Source organism: Amia ocellicauda, chromosome 19, assembly GCF_036373705.1.
Source record: "Amia ocellicauda isolate fAmiCal2 chromosome 19, fAmiCal2.hap1, whole genome shotgun sequence".
Lineage (NCBI taxonomy): Eukaryota > Metazoa > Chordata > Actinopteri > Amiiformes > Amiidae > Amia > Amia ocellicauda.
In genome coordinates, this window is record NC_089868.1 from 8,692,303 (window position 1) to 8,713,686 (window position 21,384).

General features: G+C 40.9%; 1 protein-coding gene across 1 annotated transcript in view; it reads left to right on the forward strand.

The window, feature by feature from the left end:
* The first annotated feature begins 335 nt into the window (after positions 1–335).
* Positions 336–21,384, forward strand: part of frem1b (Fras1 related extracellular matrix 1b) — a 56,035-nt gene continuing 34,986 nt past the window's right edge. Inside the window, exons 1-12 of the mRNA XM_066691908.1 lie at positions 336–828; positions 3,164–3,677; positions 4,274–4,368; positions 4,872–5,176; positions 8,813–9,012; positions 10,031–10,354; positions 11,756–11,864; positions 12,170–12,301; positions 15,922–16,270; positions 16,557–16,722; positions 17,191–17,387; positions 19,102–19,192. Coding sequence (XP_066548005.1) covers positions 3,453–3,677; positions 4,274–4,368; positions 4,872–5,176; positions 8,813–9,012; positions 10,031–10,354; positions 11,756–11,864; positions 12,170–12,301; positions 15,922–16,270; positions 16,557–16,722; positions 17,191–17,387; positions 19,102–19,192 — 2,193 coding nt within the window. The 5' untranslated portion in view covers positions 336–828; positions 3,164–3,452. The remainder of the gene's footprint in view (positions 829–3,163; positions 3,678–4,273; positions 4,369–4,871; positions 5,177–8,812; positions 9,013–10,030; positions 10,355–11,755; positions 11,865–12,169; positions 12,302–15,921; positions 16,271–16,556; positions 16,723–17,190; positions 17,388–19,101; positions 19,193–21,384) is intronic.

A 21,384-nucleotide genomic window follows, 5' to 3' on the forward strand; every position in this document is an offset into this window, starting at 1 on the left:
TCTAAATGTGAAATGCTGAAGGTTTATCCACGACGGTGCAGCTCTTTCCAAACACCGTGCTGCAAAACTGCCATCGGGTCTGAAAAGAGGCAGTCAAAGGTGAAGAGTGCGGCTTTGTGCTTTGAGCTGAAAAGACTTTCCCAGCAGGGTGATTTATGTCTTTTGTCTTTCAGGTTACCCCAGGCCATTTTGAAGGTAGTGTCAAGTGAATTGTGTGTGCCTGTGTGTGTGTGTGTGTGTGTGTGTGTGTGTGTGTGTGTGTGTGTGTGTGTGTGTGTGTGTGTGTGTGTGCGCCCTTACAAGTCCTTTGTATTTTTCTAGTCCAACACCCTCTTCCTTCCCCATGAGTCTATACAGGGATACAACTAAACTTACTGTGCCTCACACACAGAAGAAGTCTTAAGAAGAAATTGTTTTTCTTTTTCTTTTTAAACGTATCTACTAGCAACCAACAGGTTTTTTTGTCCTTATGGAATCTGCTTTGGAGGTCTGGGAATTTGCTATCTTTGGGGAATAGAGAACATCTGGGGTTGAGTGCAGGAGAGCAATAGAGAACTCTTGGTCTGTTCAGCACATTTCCTGTGTTTGGAGGTTAAGCTTTTTTTCTCTTTTTTTTTTTTACTTCAGCTACTCATTTGTTGAGCTGGCGGTGAGACAATCTCAGAGGGACTATAAACTTCACTTTTCTTTTTCGTGCTCCTTTTGTTTCTGAGGTGTTAAACTGTAAACAGCAATTTCTGCTTACAGGAGGGGCACGGTGACAGGATTCAGGAGTTTTCAATCGTCACAGTCGGTGAGGGAAAAGGCCAACCAGAGCTGCAGCTGCAGGTACGAGACAAGGGCTCTGCTCATTACAGTGCTGTTCTTTTGGCAAATAAGCTCTGCGGAGCGTCTTTCCAAAAGAACAGTAAATCCATCACGGGCCAAGAAAAAGGTATTTAAATAGCTGGCTGGCTGGAAACTGCTGTCTTTCATTGCAATGTTTTAATTTTCTTGAAGGATCTAGCTTTTAATAAGGAGCTAGATTTTTTTCTGTAGTTTGCTGTAGAACTGGCTGTTAGAGCTGCATTTGCACTAATTATAAAAGTAGAAATCTGCAAGACATATCGAGTACAGTTGCTTAAAATCTTAAGGAGAGATTCAGTTCTGAGTAAGGAGACAAATGCATTGCAAATCCAGCTTTTCTTATATTCTAATATATTAAGGAGCTATTCTATACGACTGGTTTGTAAAAAATAAAAATAAAGTACAGTGACATAAAATAGATGTTACATTCTTAAAGCTTGAAATTGTGTTTATGTGGTGGATCTGCTTATGCCCTGCTGTCATTACATTCACAATTGCATTAAAATTACTTATTAGGATTAGGCCTCATCAGAGCAAAATCACAACACATTCTACACCTGTAAATGTGGCATCGGTCTGTTATTCTCTCTTTCTGTCTGTGTAATATGTGTAATCTGTAACTATATAGGTACTCTAGAAGGAAACTGATTGCTCTTCGTTTGCTTACAAGCAGTTGTCATCCTCTGTCATCTTTTGTCAATGTTGATAAAAGCATACAAGTGACAGTATTAGTACTATTAATACTAGCATCACTGATTTAATACTTATCATCTCACTTTCTTACTTTATTTGCTTGTTCGTTTGTTTATGTATTTCTGTTTTTAATCTCAAATACAGCTGTAGAGGATGTTTTGAATTCCTGCCATCACTTAATGTTGTGAGACCACAATTGACTCCAGTTACACTTCAAAGTAAATATTCTTTTAAGAGACTAAGAAGTAGCACTTTATGATTTTCATTCCCTGTGTAAGCAAAGAAACAATGCAATGGTGTTTTGGCATGTTTGTTTGACTTACCCTTAAGCCTTCAGCACAGATTTCCTGACAATTAGAGCTAAGAAGTCATGTGTACAAGGCCTCGTAATTACCCCCTTTTCTTCCTCCTCATTTTAGCTGTCCCCTTAAATCAAAGTATTTTGCAAATACGCACACAGCACTTGCTGAGCAGCTTGTCCTCTCCAGGCTAGACATACAGCAACACTTGAAAAATAACTTGAAAAGGGACGGCCTAATGCGGTGGTTCCCAAACCAGTCCTGGGGGACCCCCTACCCTGCTGGTTTTTGTTCCAGCCGAGCTCTCAATTACTTAATTGAACCTTAATTGAAGTAACAATCTGCTTAGATTTTACTTTTTAAATTGTGTAAGAAAATAGTTGTTTCTTCAATACGTTTTTTAATATAATTCTATACTTAACTTAAAACCCCTACTGTTTAAAATAATTAAAAGTCTCTGATTTAGGAAATTATTAGTTCAATTAAGTAATTGAGAGCTCGGTTGGAACAAAAACCAGCAGGGTAGGGGGTCCCCCAGGACCGGTTTGGGAACCACTGGCCTAATGCCTGTCTGCGTACAAAGTGACATGTCAGATACACTTGACATTCTGCTTTGATCAGTCAAGTTATGCAATTTTTTGTCCCTCACTTGGGGTCAGAATAGCTTAACCTTTTATTTCCTGTAATAGTAACAATTAACTCAAGGGTGAACCATTTTCCTTAACATGTAGAGCTCAGTACTTTACTTTTTTTTTTTATTGTCATTAGCAAATTCCAGTTGCTAAATATCAATAGGGAGTCTAACAAAGGTTAACTCACACCTCCCTTCTTAACTCAGTTCAGTCCACTGGAATATTGACAGTTTCCTGTAGACTGGACCAGTGATCAACACACTGAAAATATATAATTAATACATAAGTCGAGTTTAATTAATGATACTTGTTTAACTAATTGAAAAATGTTGCTTTAAATGTAGACTGTAATGCTTTAAATGTTGCATTAAGTGAATTCTTTTGACTGCAACTGAAAGTGTGAGTACCCTTGTATCATATTTTTTGTTTGTTTAAGAAAAAAATCTGCTATAATGATATATTGCATTGCCTCTAACGAGCAGAAACAAATTTAAAGAATTCAGTTTTTGTTAGATGCCGGCCTTTGATTTTTCCTTGGCTTTTCAATTAAGGAGATAGAGAAATTAGTATAAAATCGTGAGCACCATTGTGCTGCAGTCAGAAAGAGAAGCCAGGCAGGAGAAGCAAACCACCATTTTCTTAAACAAAGAAGGTGTGCTGGGCCCTTTAACATCTGTATATTTAATTTGTCAGGTACTGGGACCTGTCTGGGACATGGGAGTTGGAAGACATCGGCTCCCAAACTGGTAGTTGAGATGTGAAGAATCCTCTCTTTGGTTGATGTGTGCTGAGAAAGCCCAGGCACATCTGCTACAGAAGTGTCAGGTCTTTCACATTTCCCTGATTCGAAAGGATACATCGCTTGAGCTGTAGTGAAACATATTACATCCTCAGCTGCAGCCTATTCTCTAGGGAAAACACTTTGGGAGACGCAAAGCTTGTTGCATTTCCAACATTAACTGAACTGGGACTGTGTCCAAACATGAGACTGGCTACCTTCTCTTGGCTGGTCATAGCTGTCACTTCAGCTGCCTCCTCCCAGGGCCTCATCCGACGTAACACAGGAGTCCAGGTTGGCAGGGGACAGGCGGTGTATGTGACAGATAATGAACTGCAATTCGACATCCCGAAAGAGCTGGACACATGCAAGGTGGAGGTGGTGCTGAATGAGCCAGTTACACAGAGGGTTGGCAGATTTACTCCTCAGGTAAGTGGCCATTATGAAAACTTGTCAAACTGCAGGGTGAAAGCATTTATTATCTTGTGTTTAAAGATTGCCTGAAAGCAGGATATTCTGTCAAAAATGTACCAAAAGCTTTTTTGACCCAGCAAGTGAAATCCATAGAAGATGCAACTCTATTTAGCTCTGGAAGAATGAGGACATACTGTGCCATATTGATGTGAGCTTACTGGGCACCTTTTCAGGGAGTGTTGAGGGGGAAATGAGTTACAGTATGGTAACCCCTGACTTGTCTCTAACCTCACTTTGTAACACCTGACAGGTGCAATTGTAGACAGAATCTCGAGGGCTTTTTTGCTCCTGAGACAAATATGTTTCCTAACAGTAAAAATGAGAGGGGGGTGCTTAGTTTGGGAAACCAGTCAATTATATTGATATATTATCACTTTAAACTATTTTGGGAATATCCACAAGATTTTCATTGGGAGGTGGGAGGTGAAGCAAGTTTAGCATCACAGCAATCGCATAGAGAATAAATGTACTGAAACTAATTGTCCTGAAAAACAGTTCCAGTGTATTTTGCTGCTTCACAAAGAGGGACGTGGTCTGTCTGTGCTCCTTAGGTGTTCGATTGCCACTTCCTACCCGACGAGGTGAAATACATCCACAACGGGTGTCCCCTTCTGGACGAGGACAGTGTCATGCTAAGAATCTACAGGTGGGTTTCCCTGTATGGTGGAGAATGAGTGACATTTTATTTAATCTCAACCGCAAACTAAAGACTCTTTTAAAGCATGAAATGAGAATGTAACGCCTGTGCTCCGTGTCTCTATTTTCCCTCCCTAGTATAGCCTTGCACTTCTCTGCAATGATCTCCTCTGTCAGTGCAGAAAGATATGTAGACTCGTAGAATATAATGAGATTGCAAAACCAGAACTTACGAGTTATGTGGACAACATTATGTTGTGCTCAACTGACAAAGTCTGTGTCACTAATCTGAACACATTTGCCCCAAGAGAAAGGTACCTCCCTAATTGATCCTTTTCTTGTCATGCATTTGTTATGTGTACCATTTATGGAATGACAAACTCTTTGTTCCTCTAGTGTAGGTCTTTACAGTGTTTTACCCATCTTATCCAACCAAATTAGCAGAGTTTCAGGCCTACTGTGTATATAATTTTGCAAGCATCCAAGTAACAGGATCTATCTTTGATGGCCAAGGTTCACAGAGAAGGAAACCTTTGTGGAGACATTCCTGCTGAAGGTCCAGGTCATTGATCCCGAACACAGTTTGATCCGCTTGGGAAAGCTCACTATGGAAGTGCCCGAGTTCCATGGTGTGTCCAACGCCATGGACGGGCGAGTGGTGACTTTCCGACAGAGGCCAGGCACCCTCTGCACCGTGAGGTTAATGATCTCTGAGACCCACGTCCCCGCTCAGGGACAGCTAGTCACTGTAGACCCGTCCAGGACTCTCAAGAAAGACACACCACTAGCGTCTGGGCTGAACCCAGGACTTAGAAAAGGTAAGTAATATAATAAGTGTGCTTTTATCTTTTACTCCAGATTATTAAGGTTAAGAAGCATTAAATCTCATACTTAAAAGACACACACTTATGATGGCGCCACGAGGACAGTAAGAATAAGTCTGGTTGCTCTCCTCTGAACTGCCACTAGAGCAGTGATATCTTTCTTGAAGTGTGGAGCCCAGAACTGTACACAATATTCCAGATGAGGTCTAACTAGTGCATTGTACAGTCTAAAAAAATTAAGACATGATCTGCCTCGTCTAAACCCATGTTGACTATCTCCAAGAATATGGTTTTGATTAAGATGCTTCTCTATTTTCTGTCAAATCATTTTTTCCAACATTTTACATGTGCTGACAAATTGAGTTAGAAAGCAGTCATTTACCATCTCAACCATTTCTATTTCTGCTTCTGTAGTCCCAACTGGGCTTTCCCAGTCTATGTTTGTGAAATTGAAATCCCCCATTACAACAGCCACATCCTTGTTACATGCAGTCCTGATTACACTGTACAATGCAACATCTTTCTGAATATCTGAATTGGGTGGTCTGTAACACACTCCTACCACTAATCCTGCAGATCTTTTGTTCAAAAGTTTAACCGAAAAAGATTGTTTAGTTACAAGGATCTAATTTGAGTTCTTCTACCTCAATGTCATTTTTGACATATAATGCTACCCCACCACCTCTTTGATTTTGTCTGTCCCTCCTAAACTGTGTGTATCCTTTCAGCTTGTATTCATCCCCATCATTTTCTGTAAGCCATGTTTCTGTCACTCCTACAACATCATAGTCACACGCCAGCACTGTGGCTTCTAGGTCTAACATTTTGTTCCTTATACTCCTGGCATTGAGGTACAGACATTTCAGGACTTTCCTACTAGTAGTTTCCCTTGGTTTTCTCTCCTTAGTGGAACATCTCCCATTGTCAGAGCTCCCTGCCCCCCTGGTCCCTAGTTTAAAAGATTTTCAATTACTGTTTAGATGTAGACCATCCAGTTTGTACAGGTCCCATCTATCCCAGAAGAAAGACCAATGCTCCATAAATGTAAACCCCTCTTCCTTACACCAAGATTTCAACCACGTGCTAAACTTTCTAATTTCTGCCTGTCTCCCTGGCCATGCATGGTACCGGAAGTATTTCGGAGAAAACTTCTGTGGAGGTTCTGCTCTTTAGTTTCTTTCCTAACTCTTTAAATTTGTCTTGCAGAACCTCTGCCCTTCCTTTTCCTATGTCATTGGTTCCAATGTGGACCATGACCAGTAGATTTCCCCTGGCTTTGGCCAGTAGCCCATCTACTAGTTTAGGGAGATCTGCAACCTGAACACCAGGCAGGCAATATACCATTTGGGTCTCCTTATCACTAGAACACACTGTGTGATCTACGCCTCTAAGAATTGAGTCTCCTACTATAACTACCTCCCTCTTCTGGAGGGGAGTGGGCACCATGGTGCTCTGGTGCTCAACTGTCCTCCCATCACCCAGTGAGCTGTCACTGTCCAACTCTGTGTCCAGCAGTTGGAACTTGTTGGGCATTTCTAGCTCTTGAGATATCTCTAGGGGTTGTGCGCGCCCTTTTCTGCGGTTACGACATACTGTAACCAAGCAGTTCTCTATGCTGTCCTGCTCTAAGGTTTCAACTCTGCTAGGTTTTGCCGTGCAAACCATCTCTCTCATGGGCTGATTTGACTAATTCTTCTATATCACTAATACAGCGCAGATCAACAAGCTGAGCCTCAAGATCATAGACCTTGATCTCTACGACTTCAACATGCTGACAATGTTCACAAATTAAATCTTCTTTGATGAGTTCATCCAGGAAGGCCATCATTCTGCAAACCTGACACTGTAGTGGCCACATGCTTCTAAATGTTAGTTTTTTCAATCTCTTGGTTCCTGTTCTGTAGTCAACTGCTTAACTTTCTGTGACTGAGAAACAGTGCAGCTCTTTCTCAACAGCTGCTTTAAGTAGCTTTTGTCTACCTGCTTTGAATTCACACTAATCTGGCTCCACCTGGCTCCGCCTGTCACAAAATTCCTGCTAGTCCTTGATTAAATCACCTTTCTACAACCTATTTACTTTCACCAACTCAGCAGCTGAACTGAATTGACAATTAAGGCAAACTACAGACAAGATTAGCTTCAATTAAGGCAAAGTTCAAACAAAATGAGGAATGCAAAGCCTGGTCTGAAACTAGGAAAACAACAAGATGGCTGCCTCTCACCTGTACTCTCATGTGTCTGTTTGTGGAAACTTGTGAATACTTCTGTTTTCTCAACGGTACAACAGCAGTGTCCCCCACATGGCATTCAAGCCACGACCTTCTGCACAGGAGTCCAGAGCCCTGACCACTACTTCACACTGCTGCTCTGAAAGGCATGGCTGCAAATGCTTCCTGAAATGTGTTGTTGTTTTATCTCCTAATCCTCCTCAGGGCACATTTATACTGGTTACATGTTTCTTTTCCCTGCTCTTGTCTCATTGGAGAGTATCTCAGTACCAATGGACTTGCAAGAATATGAAAACATTTCATTCTTATTTATGGTATAAGTAAGCTTTGATTAGTCTTGGTGGATGTGTTGTTTTTCACACAAGAAACCAAAACTACACCGAATTCAATTCCAGAAGGCTTTAAAGAGATTTGTAAAAATGTAAGTATAATACATGTTATATATGTGCATGGAAGACTAAGGGTGTAAGAATTACTTCACTCATTACATTGAGTTCATACGTACAGTACTAGCATGGTTTTTGAAGTCAAAGATGTTGCTTGGAACATAAACACACTTCCAGTCACTTAATGAACTCCATTCAAAATCACTTTGCCAGATTAGTTTATTTCCTCTCATGCTTGCAGTATCTTTAATGACATGGCCAGAATCCGTACACTACTGTCTCTGCACAGAAGTACAGCCATTGCTTGCTTTTTGTTCCACACAACATTCCCAGAGGAAGTCTGGGCAAGTTGGAATGAATTCACCTGCTGTTGTACACATGTATTTTTATTATCCTTGTACACTTAAGAAAATATTACAATTGTACCTTGTTAAAAATAATTGCCTGCTAATTACAAATAAGTTGTAAGGGCTGGATGCTTTAATGTGGTTCCATTAGTTGAACGTGGTTTGCACTTGGAATCATGCCTAGTAAAGTGGTTTCTGTTCTACTCAATATGTGCGCTGTCTCCCAGTGCGCAAAGATTGTTGCTGAAAATAGCTTGCACACTATCATAGCAGACATCTGTGGATCTATACATATCACTGAAAGGTTTGTTGTTCTTATTTATACACAACATTCACTTTCCTTTTTTCAATTTCGTATGTTTTTTGTGTCAGTGCTGTTGCTGCATTGACTTGATTATTCGTTATCTTTGGATCTCGTGGTTCAACTGTTTGCTAAACCAAGCGCAGGCAACAGTAGGTGACACTAGCGAGGGCGTGATGTAAAAATCTGATGTATATTACATTAAAGCAGAAGGCTGAAGGAAACGGCTTTTCCTATTTTTCTTTTATCTTGGAACAAAACCACCTATTGATATAGGCAACTTTTAAATGAGTTTTTATGGTGTTCAAAACCAAGGACAACTTTTCTGTTTTACTAAAACTGTTTATTGGTTATGTTTATTGTTGTAGGGAGACAGACAGGCCTCCCTTGTTCTGGCAACAAAGCCTGCTTCCCTGGCATGAAGGAAGTGCGTTTCCTGAAGGCCAACTGTGAGGACTTCCTGCATATGGGTCTGAAATACCAGCACCTCAGCCCCCCATCTCCTGACATTGACTACATCCCACTCAGGGTGGAGATCCGAGACCAAACCACCAGGGCGCTGCTAGAGGTGAAATGCCTTCTACCTAAACACTGCTTCCCCAAAGACACAGCTCTTTGTCTACTAAACATAGTGCCTTTGCCATATGTAGGAATCATGCCACAGGTTTCATTGAAATTAAATTACTGCTTTGTGGACATATAATGAGTACAGGCAGTATGCATGCATGCATGTTTACAAGAGTTACTTTAACATACTTACAGCTTACCTACTCACACAAAATGCCTTCATAAATGTGTTAATTTGAAAACGGGAACTTTTTCAAACCACTGGTTGTATTCATGAGTAAATTGCTTCTCAACCTGGACAATTGTCATGTGCATGCAATTGACTGCCCAACCAATAGATAGTATGTAGTCTGTAACACTTGTCTTTGCCATGGATTTAGAGATTGAATCCATAGGAAATAGTTACATCCTAAATTCCTTTTCAGAAACTCATGTGTGAAGAAAAAAAAACAAAAAAAGATTTGTATTAGTATTAGGTGTTACTATGAAAATGTCAATGCAAAAAAAAAAAAGCTATACATATGTGCCTTGACATTTCTTGTGATTTATATTCTTAAGGTGTGAAGTCCCTTTTAAAAAAAACACAACACTGTGGTAAACTTTTTCAAATGCAGTGTTTTATCCTGGGATTCCTACTCACAATCCTCAACCACTGTGACATGGAATTATTGGTGCTACAATTGTCATTTTAGGGATATACCCTAGGATACAACATTCAGCATTCTCCTCTTTTGTTTTTGGGTGGCTATCATTTTATTTGAAAGCTTGATTGACCTCATTGTTCTTAACATCAAAACACTGTGAGAGTCTTAGATCTATTTAGGGAGGCCAATAAGACAAAAGCTGTCACTGCTCAGTATTTCAGATGAAAAGACACAGATCGCAGATCTTTCTTTGGTACTGGCGTTGACATTTCAAGAAGAACCAAGAACAGGATGACAGGGATAAGGCTGAAATGGCAGATTCAAAAACTCAGTGCTGTTTCAATGTTCTGCTCATGCCACCTTTGTTTGTGCCAGATGGAGAATGCTTGGATCCCAGTGGCAATCCGGGGTGCCATGTTGAACCAGGCCCCCCATGCGGCCTTCATGTCCATGTTTATCCTGGAGGTGGACCAATTCATCCTGACCCCTCTGTCCACCGCCTCAGTGGACGCAGAGGATGATGAGACTCCCCGGTCTGGCCTGGTCTTCAGCGTCACCAAACCCCCTGCCGAAGGCTACATCACCCACCTGGACGACCACACCAAGCCTGTCTCTTCCTTCAGCTGGCAGGATCTCAATGAAATGAAGATCGCCTACCAGCCCCCCAACAGCAGCCACACGGACAGGAGAAACTATGAGGTACATCCATGTGAGGGCTGACTGGTTTTTGTAGGGGTGGGATTGCTTTAAAAGCAGTACATGGGAACTTCAGTAATACTGGACCATCGCAGGTTATTTAGGCAATGTTATCTGAAATCAACACCCAGTATGATATGGTGATATCTGTCTTGGAAATAGCTTAAGAACCCTTAAATAAAAATACATTAGAAGTATACTTATATAATTGTATAATTATGTAATACATGTATTAATCGATGGAGTGTCTGTCAATGTACTAAATATGAACTTCTTTATCTTCAATTGGCAGTAGTATACAATTTTTTTACTTCATTGCATATTTTCAGTTTTCTTTCCACACATCATTTGTAGAATGCTCACTATTATCAGTCATCATTGAAATCTGTTTCAGTAACTGTGGCCACATCAGCCCAAGGAGATTTCCAGCTGAACTGAATTGATTCGTTCACCTGGTCGTTTTAAAGGAACCTAAACCTAATTTCTGTGGTGTACATTTGACCTTGAAATTAATGCAGTACTGGAGAAGTACACTGAATTGGTATAACAGCAACACGTACAGTTACATAGGGAGCATAGTACATTATGAATGCAACATGTTTCTTATTACAATAAAAGTAAGTATATGTGAATGTAGAGGCAGTTCTGTTCCATGACAGAATGTGGGTTATATATATTGTGGCACCTGGGGGGGTTTAGCCACAGCACCCGGGCTCCTTATTTATATACAGGTGTGCCAGTCAATGGATATAAAGAGACATACAGAAACGCAAATCAAACTCCTTATTGAGTAAAACAGATCCCTCTTGCAATAACAAACCGCAAGCTGTCCAAATCACAAATCTGTAGCTGCAATCCCAGTTTGTCCACCACCGTGATGATCCTTCTCTCGCTCTCTTTTCCCTCTCCCACTCTCCCACTCCCAGGCTCCCCTGCTGCCTTATGGGTCGCTTCCTGATTAATAAAGGAGGAGAGACATTCATGGGGAAGCAGTGGGTGCTTTTTCCTTAATTCACCCCCTGGGGTCCGGGGATAAGCTGAGCCTCACAGGGGCGGTCTCCCCTCTTCTTGCCTCGCACGGCATCACAAAAAAATTATACAAAAATAATAATAAGTACCATACTATAATATGTATAATATAGCACAGCACAGGACTGGTTAAAGTGTAAGAAGTATGCCAGGTGATAAACAGTAATTACAAAAGCAGGGGAACATTTGTTAAAGGTCTTCTGTTTGAATCCTGACCTTTCAGTCTGATAGGATTACTGTCAAAAGGCTGCCAAAACATTTTAAATCAGAAAAGACAAAAAAAAAAAGGTCTTAGGACATACAAGTATTCTCAGAACATGCACACTTAATAACTTGCCCTCTCTGTTTTGATTATTAATTTCCTTTCCTGTACAGGTGGAATTTGTGGCTATTGATGCATTCTTTGTCAGCAGTGGTCCAGTCATGGTCCATTTCTCGATCAGGACAGCCGAGACCAACGCTCCACGGGTCTCGTGGAATATGGGTAAATAATCAGTAATAGTATTCAAAACACTGCACAACTACCATTCTACCTTTTAAAACCCTATATAAATGGCCTTGCTATATACTAGCTAGCTGTTTAGACCTTCATCAAGACCTATTCAGTGATGTCATCCAGTTATAATTGAAGTCACTGTAAGGAAGGGAGTTTACACAGGAGCCACACGTCAGACAATTGATAATATTCACAGTAACAGCAGTAGTTGTTTTGAAAATTCTTGTTGTTATTGGAGTGAATTGGTCTTGTTTAATAAACAGAGTACTGTGCGTGAATGCCTATTTCTCAAGGACTGGATTTGTTAGAGGGCCAGACCAGACCAATAACCTGGGAGAATTTCCAGATCGTCGACAATGACAACATTAAAGCCGTGTACCTGGTGGCGGTGGACGGCCCTCTGCACGGACACCTGAGTGTCAGAGGTAACTGCAGCAGTGGCGATTTCTTCCTCTATAGGCAGCTCCGTGGTGGATCACACGGAGGAGCTGATAGGAGCCAAGCCTTGACGTCTTTTGTCACATACAGAGGCCTTGTAAATTTGGATACTATAATATAATACTATACTATACTATACTATAATACTATAAGACACATTACATTGGGCTCTTAAGGGTGAAACTTGCCATTTTGATTGAGATGAAGAGGGGTAAATCCAAATGCAAGTGAAATTTTAAAATGACAAAATGCAGACTTGTCAGAAACTCTACCGTAGTGCTTCCTTCTGCTCCTTCCTCTGAATATCTGCTGCGACCTTGACCTGCAAAGCTTGTGCTTGAATTTCAGCACAGCCTTTTTCTTTTTTCTTTTTTTTTTCCATCCCCCCCACCCCAACATGTTTGTCTTCAATCAGAAATGTGTGCAGTTCATGAAACATATGTAAGGTGGTTGCATGTGTTTGCTAATCAGGTGTAAAACATGTTGTCCATGGTCTGCCAGGGGCCCTTTGCAAGACGTTTTCTGAGTGGCGACGTCTGCCATTCCGCTTCAGTGCACAGGGAGCCACGCTTTGTTTGCACAGCCCCTGAAAGAAACAGATTGCAAAGACTTATGCCATTTGCACATAGGCAGATACAAGACTCATGGCTTTTTTGTAAGTATTGCTAATACTGCTGAGGGAGAATTCACATTTCTCATGATTGAAGAACATTGTGAAACTGCTTTTTTTTTCTTGTTGAAGTCTCATTTGTCCCCTTGCAAAGTATAATCATAGCTGATTATTAGCATTATTTAATATCCTAGACCTAGAGCAAAGTTGTTTTTTTGACCCAATTTTTGGTATTTAGAATGTCAGATTTGGGAGTTTTATCTGAAGGTCAGATTTTGTTTTATAGATGTTTTTTCTGGTATATATATATATATATATATATATATATATATATACACACTCACCTAAAGGATTATTACGAACACCTGTTCAATTTCTCATTAATGCAATTTTCTAATCAACCAATCACATGGCAGTTGCTTCAATGCATTTAGGGGTGTGGTCCTGGTCAAGACAATCTCCTGAACTCCAAACTGAATGTCTGAATGGGAAAGAAAGGTGATTTAAGCAATTTTGAGCGTGGCATGGTTGTTGGTGCCAGACGGTCCACTACAAATAGGAAAAAGAGGCTACAATTTGCACAAGCTCACCAAAATTGGACAGTTGAAGACTGGAAAAATGTTGCCTGGTCTGATGAGTCTCGATTTCTGTTGAGACATTCAGATGGTAGAGTCAGAATTTGGCGTAAACAGAATGAGAACATGGATCCATCATGCCTTGTTACCACTGTGCAGGCTGCTGGTGGTGGTGTAATGGTGTGGGGGATGTTTTCTTGGCACACTTTAGGCCCCTTAGTGCCAATTGGGCATCGTTTAAATGCCACGGCCTACCTGAGCATTGTTTCTGACCATGTCCATCCCTTTATGACCACCATGTACCCATCCTCTGATGGCTACTTCCAGCAGGATAATGCACCATGTCACAAAGGTCGAATCATTTCAAATTGGTTTCTTGAACATGACAATGAGTTCACTGTACTAAACTGGCCCCCACAGTCACCAGATCTCAACCCAATAGAGCATCTTTGGGATGTGGTGGAACGGTAGCTTCGTGCCCTGGATGTGCATCCCACAAATCTCCATCAACTGCAAGATGCTATCCTATCAATATGGGCCAACATTTCTAAAGAATGCTTTCAGCACCTTGTTGAATCAATGCCACGTAGAATTAAGGCAGTTCTGAAGGCGAAAGGGGGTCAAACACAGTATTAGTATGGTGTTCCTAATAATCCTTTAGGTGAGTGTATATATATATATATATATATATATATATATATATATATATATATATATATATTGTAGGTTTCATATACTGTATAGACATTATATTTACTACTTGGATATTTGACTTCTATTACAGAACACATTTTCTTCTTCATAACTGTGCAGTCTCTTTATTTTTCCACTACCAATATGATTTAACTGACGGAGAGCAATTTAATTTTGTAAATGTTGGATTCAAATTGAAATGGAATTCAAGTAATTTGTAAACCAAACTGATTATTGCAAATCAAGCTGCCAAGTCCAAACTATAGCACATAAAAAAGATGGCACTAGCTGTTAGAACACAAATACAATAATAAAATACATTCATTTTTAATTTAAATATCAACTGAACATATTGCAAACATTGTAGGTTAAGTTTTATATTATAATTTAATTGCATTCTAATTTTCTTTGTACTGCTTTTCAAACCCACACACGCTTAGTGCACCATGACCATGTCTAGCTGTGTTAGAATTATTGTTTCAGTAACCAATACCATTGCTCCGCCTTTCATTTAATTGCTGTTTATGCTCGTTGACCTGTGACCTCTGAAAACATTTTGCAGGTTTGGCTTCAGCAAGCTTTTAGTTTCAAAGGCACCTGTTTGCTTGTTGCCTGGATGTATTGAGGCCTGGCTCAAAACAGAGCCTCCCTGGAGGACTTTATCTGCATTGGGAATTGAAACCCAATGAACTTCTAATGCTGAGACTCCTACGCTATGCGACTCACCATTTAGGTGGTCCAATGCCTTTAGCCAAATGGAAATCTGTTTCCTCCATAAAATGTCCTCAGAGTTGGGTACCTGCATTAAACATTTTGGGCCTGATGCCCACAGCCACCTTTGGGCCCAATTACTAAATTTTCCATGGACTTGTAGCAGTTTCCCTTGGTAAAGTTACTAATTAGGTTTACTGTGAGACCATTTCATCTCTCAAGCTGTCTGATGGCCTTAACCTTCTGTCTCACTGGCAAGCAGGAAGACCCAGTTTTACATTGGGCAGGAATGCACCAGTTTGGGAAACCGTCCATTTCACTGAAGGACAGGACAAGTTGGAGCTAGTTAACTATTGCCTTTAGGCATTCACAAAACTTTTTTTTTGTTTTGCATTTTGTATCCAACTAAAGTAATTATTTTTAAAAAGCAGACTACAGATTCAAAGCTGTGTATATTTTCACCAATAATTGATAGGGGGTGCAGAACACAGAGAAGCTGTTTTATTTGTATGTTTGGTTAATTTTCTTCTTGTCTTTTTGGCGATTTTCAATTGTTAGACAGTTGGGGTCATTATCTTTGTAGATCTGCATAAAACACAGATTTCATCCAGTATTTAAATATTTTCCAGTTTCATTTAAATAAGTATTGTAATACGTTTTCTGTGGGGAAAATAACTTTTTGATGCAATGATAACTTATATCTTGGTGGACTGATATCTAGTAGAACTTGATCCAAGTCCATTAATTTTGTAAAGATGATTAACACCATTTCTGTAAAAGGTGTTATCATTTATTGTGTTTTCCTTTTATAGGATTTAAATATGTCACACATGCATGGATGGTAAAAGATGTTATGTGAACAATAAATCAAAGCCACAGAAGCATAGTTTAACATTTAAGTTTCATATACATACTAAGTTTCCTGTTTACCTCCAAGCTGAATTAACATGAATTATATATAATTTCTTGGGTGTTGACTTCTGCTCTTCTGAACCATTTGCATTCTCTGTCCTGCTAGGGGGGAAGGGGTTCATGTTCAAAGTTCAAGACATCAAGGACGGGGCGGTGCGGTATCACCATTCGGACAGCGACACCACCAAAGACTACATCGTCTTCCGCATCTCGGACGGGCGTCACAGTGTGAGGCACAAGTTCCCCATCAACATCCTCCCCAAGGACGACACGCCCCCATTTCTCATCAACAACGTGGCCTTCGAGGTTGAAGAGGGGGGTAGCGTGCTGGTAGAGGAGTACATGCTGATGGCCTCTGACCTTGACTCCAGCGATGACTACATATTGTACACACTCACCAGGCTGCCGCTAGCTGGAGAGATCATCAAGAAACACTCCCCACAGCAGCCAGTTAAGTACCCAATTATATGTACCTAACGTTGGTCGACATAGTCAAATAAACAAATATCTGTGTAACTGTGTTTAATGATGAGTGAATACGTGACGCGAAATCAACTGCTTTGAATCAACTGATATCTTGTAACCTTGTACCACACAATTGCTTGATTTAATATCTTCATATTATTTAAACTCTTAAAAAAAATATGGGACTAGAGCAAGAATTATTGTGTCGGCACTTGATTCTGGTCTTTAGCATTAATATATACATATAGATGAGAAAAATCATATTTACCCATGTAGCCACTACTCGGTATTTTGCACAGGGATCCCAGTGAAGACCTTCCTACAGAGAGACCTGTTTCAGGGGCTCATCTACTACAGACACCTGGGGGATGAGGTGTTTGAGGATTCATTTGACTTCACTCTGTCTGACAGCCACCAACCCCCAAACCTTTCACACAAGCACGTGAGCTATTGCCATTTTCATATTTAATGTAAACAGAGGAGTTATTCATGGTTCATCTGGTTAAAACCATGAATATCACATGGTATGAATGCCTATATATATAAACATATGAATAGTCTTTATAACCTTAAATGGCATTTAATGTTTAAGTAAGAATGTTATACATACAAGATAATTTATTTTCCTATGTCAATGCTTTGTAAGTTCATTAATCAGTATTAATAGCTTGGTTATTATACATTTATTACTCAATTTCTTAGCAATTTCTTATCCAGGGTGACTTATACAGCTAGGCATTTACTGGAGCAATTTAGGTAAAGTACGCTGCTCAGGGTACCCCCACCTGGGATTGAACCCACACCCCTCCGCCCCAGAGTCCAAAGCCCTAACCACTACTCCCTCCTATAACATGCATATTAAAATGCTACCCCCTCCCTTGATACTGAATGGTTTTCCAATCCCCTCCAGACTGTGGTGGTTCACATTTCTCCAGTGAAGGACCAGCTGCCAGTGGAGGTTCTGGGAAGTGTCCGTGCCATCACAGTGAAGGAAACTGAGGTAGCCTACATCTCCAAGAGCCACCTACACTTCCGGGACACTGAGTCACCTGACACTGACCTCATGTACTTTGTCACCCAGCCCTGCTTCGCCCCAGCCAGACCTGGGTAAGAAGTAATCTGAAATTCCAACTAAAATGCGGTGATGCAGAATAGTTTTTCAGAATCCATTGTTACAGACAGGATTCAACTCCTGCTGCCTCGGACAGAAAGCTTTTGGAAATGAGCCCTATGCTTAGAGATGAAAATGCAACGTTACACAAGTACTACATCTAAATAGCTATAGATAAGGAGTTTTCATTAAATCCATGAACAATTGCATTTTCATTTATAACATCTTTTTATATGTCAAAATATGATGATGATGATGTATTATTTCTGTAAATAAAACACTCTTTTAAGTTAATATACAATATTAACAATATTATATACAGCAATCAGCCATAACATTATGACCACCTGCCTAATATTATGTAGGTCCCCCTTTTGCCGCCAAAACAGCCATGACCCGTCATGGAATGGACTCCACTAGACCTCTGAAGGTGTGCTGTGGTATCTGGCACCAAGACGTTATCAGCAGATCCTTTATGTCCTGTAAGTTGCGAGGTGGGGCCTCCATGGATCGGACTTGTTTGTCCAGCACATCCCACAGATGCTCGATTGGATTGAGATCTGGGGAATTTGGAGGCCAAGTCAAAACCTTGAACTTGTGATTCATCAGACCAGGCCACCTTCTTCCATTGCTCCGTGGTCCAGTTCTGATGCTCACGTGCCCATTGTGGGCGCTTTCGGCAGTGGACAAGGGTCAGCATGGGCACCCTGACTGGTCTGTGGCTAAGTAGCCCCATATGCAACAAACTGCGATGCACTGTGTGTTCTGACACCTTTCTATCAGAACCAGTATTAACTTTTTCAGCAATTTGATCTACAGTAGCTCATCTGTTGGATCGGACCACACGGGCCAGCCTTCGCTCACCACGTGCATCAGTGAGCCTTGGCCGCCCATGAACCTGTCGCCAGTTCACCGCTTTTCCTTCCTTGGACCACTTTTGATAGGTACTGACCACTGCAGACCAGGAACACCCCACAAGAGCTGCAGTTTTGGAGATGCTCCCACCCAGTCGTCTAGCCATCACAATGTGGCCCTTGTCAAAGTCGCTCAGATCCTTACGCTGCCCATTTTTCCCGCTTCTAACACATCAACTTTGAGGACAAAATGTTCATTGTTCACCATGATAAAGAGATTATCGGTGTTATGCACTTCACCTGTCAGTGGTTGTAATGTTATGGCTGATCTGTGTACAATGGCCTTATAACATATGTAGGCTGAAGCAGGGCTGAGACTGCCCCTGCTGAGCTCTGTAGTATTTGCTGGTTGACTACACAGGCTTGGGCTGGGTTCCTAGTTACACATACCCTGGTCCCCAAGGACCACTGTAAAGCCCCCCAAAAAGAGAGAAAAACAATGTCTTGAAATGTTTGTCCACGTGTGTGCACTTGAAGGCTAACAAAGGAAATAAAATGATCAAGCATCTTTGTTCCTCTGGATCTTATTTTGGATTGAACTGCAGAATTAGATTTAACCTATATATTCATATAGGTGTGTCTTTGATTCCATGCCTAGAGAACATGAAATATGTCCCTAATTTATCTGCACTTCCAGTTTGCTCAAAGATTTAACATGATGGCCTATGATGTTTACTATTGCTGTGACAATTACTTACAGATGCATGGTTTCTGTTGCCCGAGGCACCATTCTGTGTCTTGTATTGCCACAGCTGAAGACATGAGTGTTCTGACATGAGAAACTTGTCTGTTGCAGGTTACAAGATGCTGGCAAGCTGTTTTATACTGACAGCATAAACACTATGAAGAAAGATCCCTCAGTTCCTCTACTGAAGTCCTTCACACAGGTATTGCAGCCTATCATTGAAAGTAATTACTATCAGACTTTACCAGTCTAAAGTATTTACCAGATATACAGTACTGTGCAAATGTTTTAGGCAGGTGTGAAAAAAATGCTGTAAAGTAAGAATGCTTTCAAAAAGAGAAATGTTAATAGATTATATTTATCAATTAACTAAATGCAAAGCGATTGAACAGAAGAAAAATCTACATCAAATCCATATTTGGTGTGAACACCCTTTGCCTTCAAAACAGCATCAATTCTTCTAGGTGCACTTGCACACAGTTTTTGAAGGAACTCAGCAGGTAGGTTTGCCCAAACATCTTGGAGAACTAACCACAGTTCTTCTGTGGATTTAGGTAGCCTCAGTTGCTTCTCTCTCTTCACGTAATCCCAGACAGACTCGATGATGTTGAGATCAGGGCTCTGTGGGGGCCATACCATCACTTCCAGGACTCCTTGTTCTTTACGCTGAAGATAGTTCTTAATGACTGTTGCTGTATATTTGGGGTTGTTGTCATGCTGCAGAATAAATTTGGGGTCAATCAGATGCCTCCCTGATGGTATTGCATGATGGATAAGTATCTGCCAGTACTTCTCAGCATTGAGGAGACCATTCATTCTGACCAAAGCCCATTTGCAGAAATGCAGCCCCAAACTTGCAAGGAACCTCCACCATGCTTCACTGTTGCCTGCAAGACACTCATTCATGTACCGCTCTCCAGCCACTGTGTCTATGGTCCTCAACGTTTATTTCTTTGTGCTTCTTCAAAAGAGCTTGGACAGCACATCTGGAAACCCCTGTCTGCCTAGAAATGTCTGCCTGGGAGAGACCTTGCTGATGCATTATAACTACCTTGTGTCTTGTTGCTGTGCTCAGTCTTGCCATGGTGTATGACTTTTGACAATAAACTGTCTTCAGCAACCTCACCTTGTGAGCTGAGTTTGGCTGTTCCTCACCCAGTTTTATTCCTCCTAAACAGCTGTTTCTGTTTCAGTTAATGATTGTGTTTCAACCTACATATTGCATTGCTGATCATTAGCACCTGTTTGGTATAATTGTTTAATCATACACCTGACTATATGCCTACAAAATCCCTGATTTTGTGCAAGTGTACCTAGAAGAATTGATGCTGTTTTGAAGGCAAAGGGTGGTCACACCAAATATAGATTTGATTTAGATTTATCTTCCGTTCACTTGCATTTAGTTAATTGGTAAATATAATCTATTAACATGTCTCTTTTTGAAAGCATCCTTACTTTCACACCTGCCTAAAACTTCTGCACAGTATATATACACTCACCTAAAGGATTATTAGGAACACCATACTAATACTGTGTTTGACCCCCTTTCGCCTTCAGAACTGCCTTAATTCTACGTGGCATTGATTCAACAAGGTGCTGAAAGCATTCTTTAGAAATGTTGGCCCATATCGATAGGATAGCATCTTGCAGTTGATGGAGATTTGTGGGATGCACATCCAAGGCACGAAGCTCCCGTTCCACCACATCCCAAAGATGCTCTATTGGGTTGAGATCTGGTGACTGTGGGGGCCAGTTTAGTACAGTGAACTCATTGTCATGTTCAAGAAAACAATTTGAAATGATTCGACCTTTGTGACATGGTGCATTATCCTGCTGGAAGTAGCCATCAGAGGATGGGTACATGGTGGTCATAAAGGGACGGACATGGTCAGAAACAATGCTCAGGTAGGCCGTGGCATTTAAACGATGCCCAATTGGTACTAAGGGGCCTAAAGTGTGCCAAGAAAACATCCCCCACACCATTACACCACCACCACCAGCCTGCACAGTGGTAACAAGGCATGATGGATCCATGTTCTCATTCTGTTTACGCCAAATTCTGACTCTACCATCTGAATGTCTCAACAGAAATTGAGACTCATCAGACCAGGCAACATTTTTCCAGTCTTCAACTGTCCAATTTTGGTGAGCTTGTGCAAATTGTAGCCTCTTTTTCCTATTTGTAGTGGAGATGAGTGGTACCCGGTGGGGTCTTCTGCTGTTGTAGCCCATCCGCCTCAAGGTTGTACGTGTTGTGGCTTCACAAATGCTTTGCTGCATACCTCGGTTGTAACGAGTGGTTATTTCAGTCAAAGTTGCTCTTCTATCAGCTTGAATCAGTTGGCCCATTCTCCTCTGACCTCTAGGATCAACAAGGCATTTTCGCCCACAGGA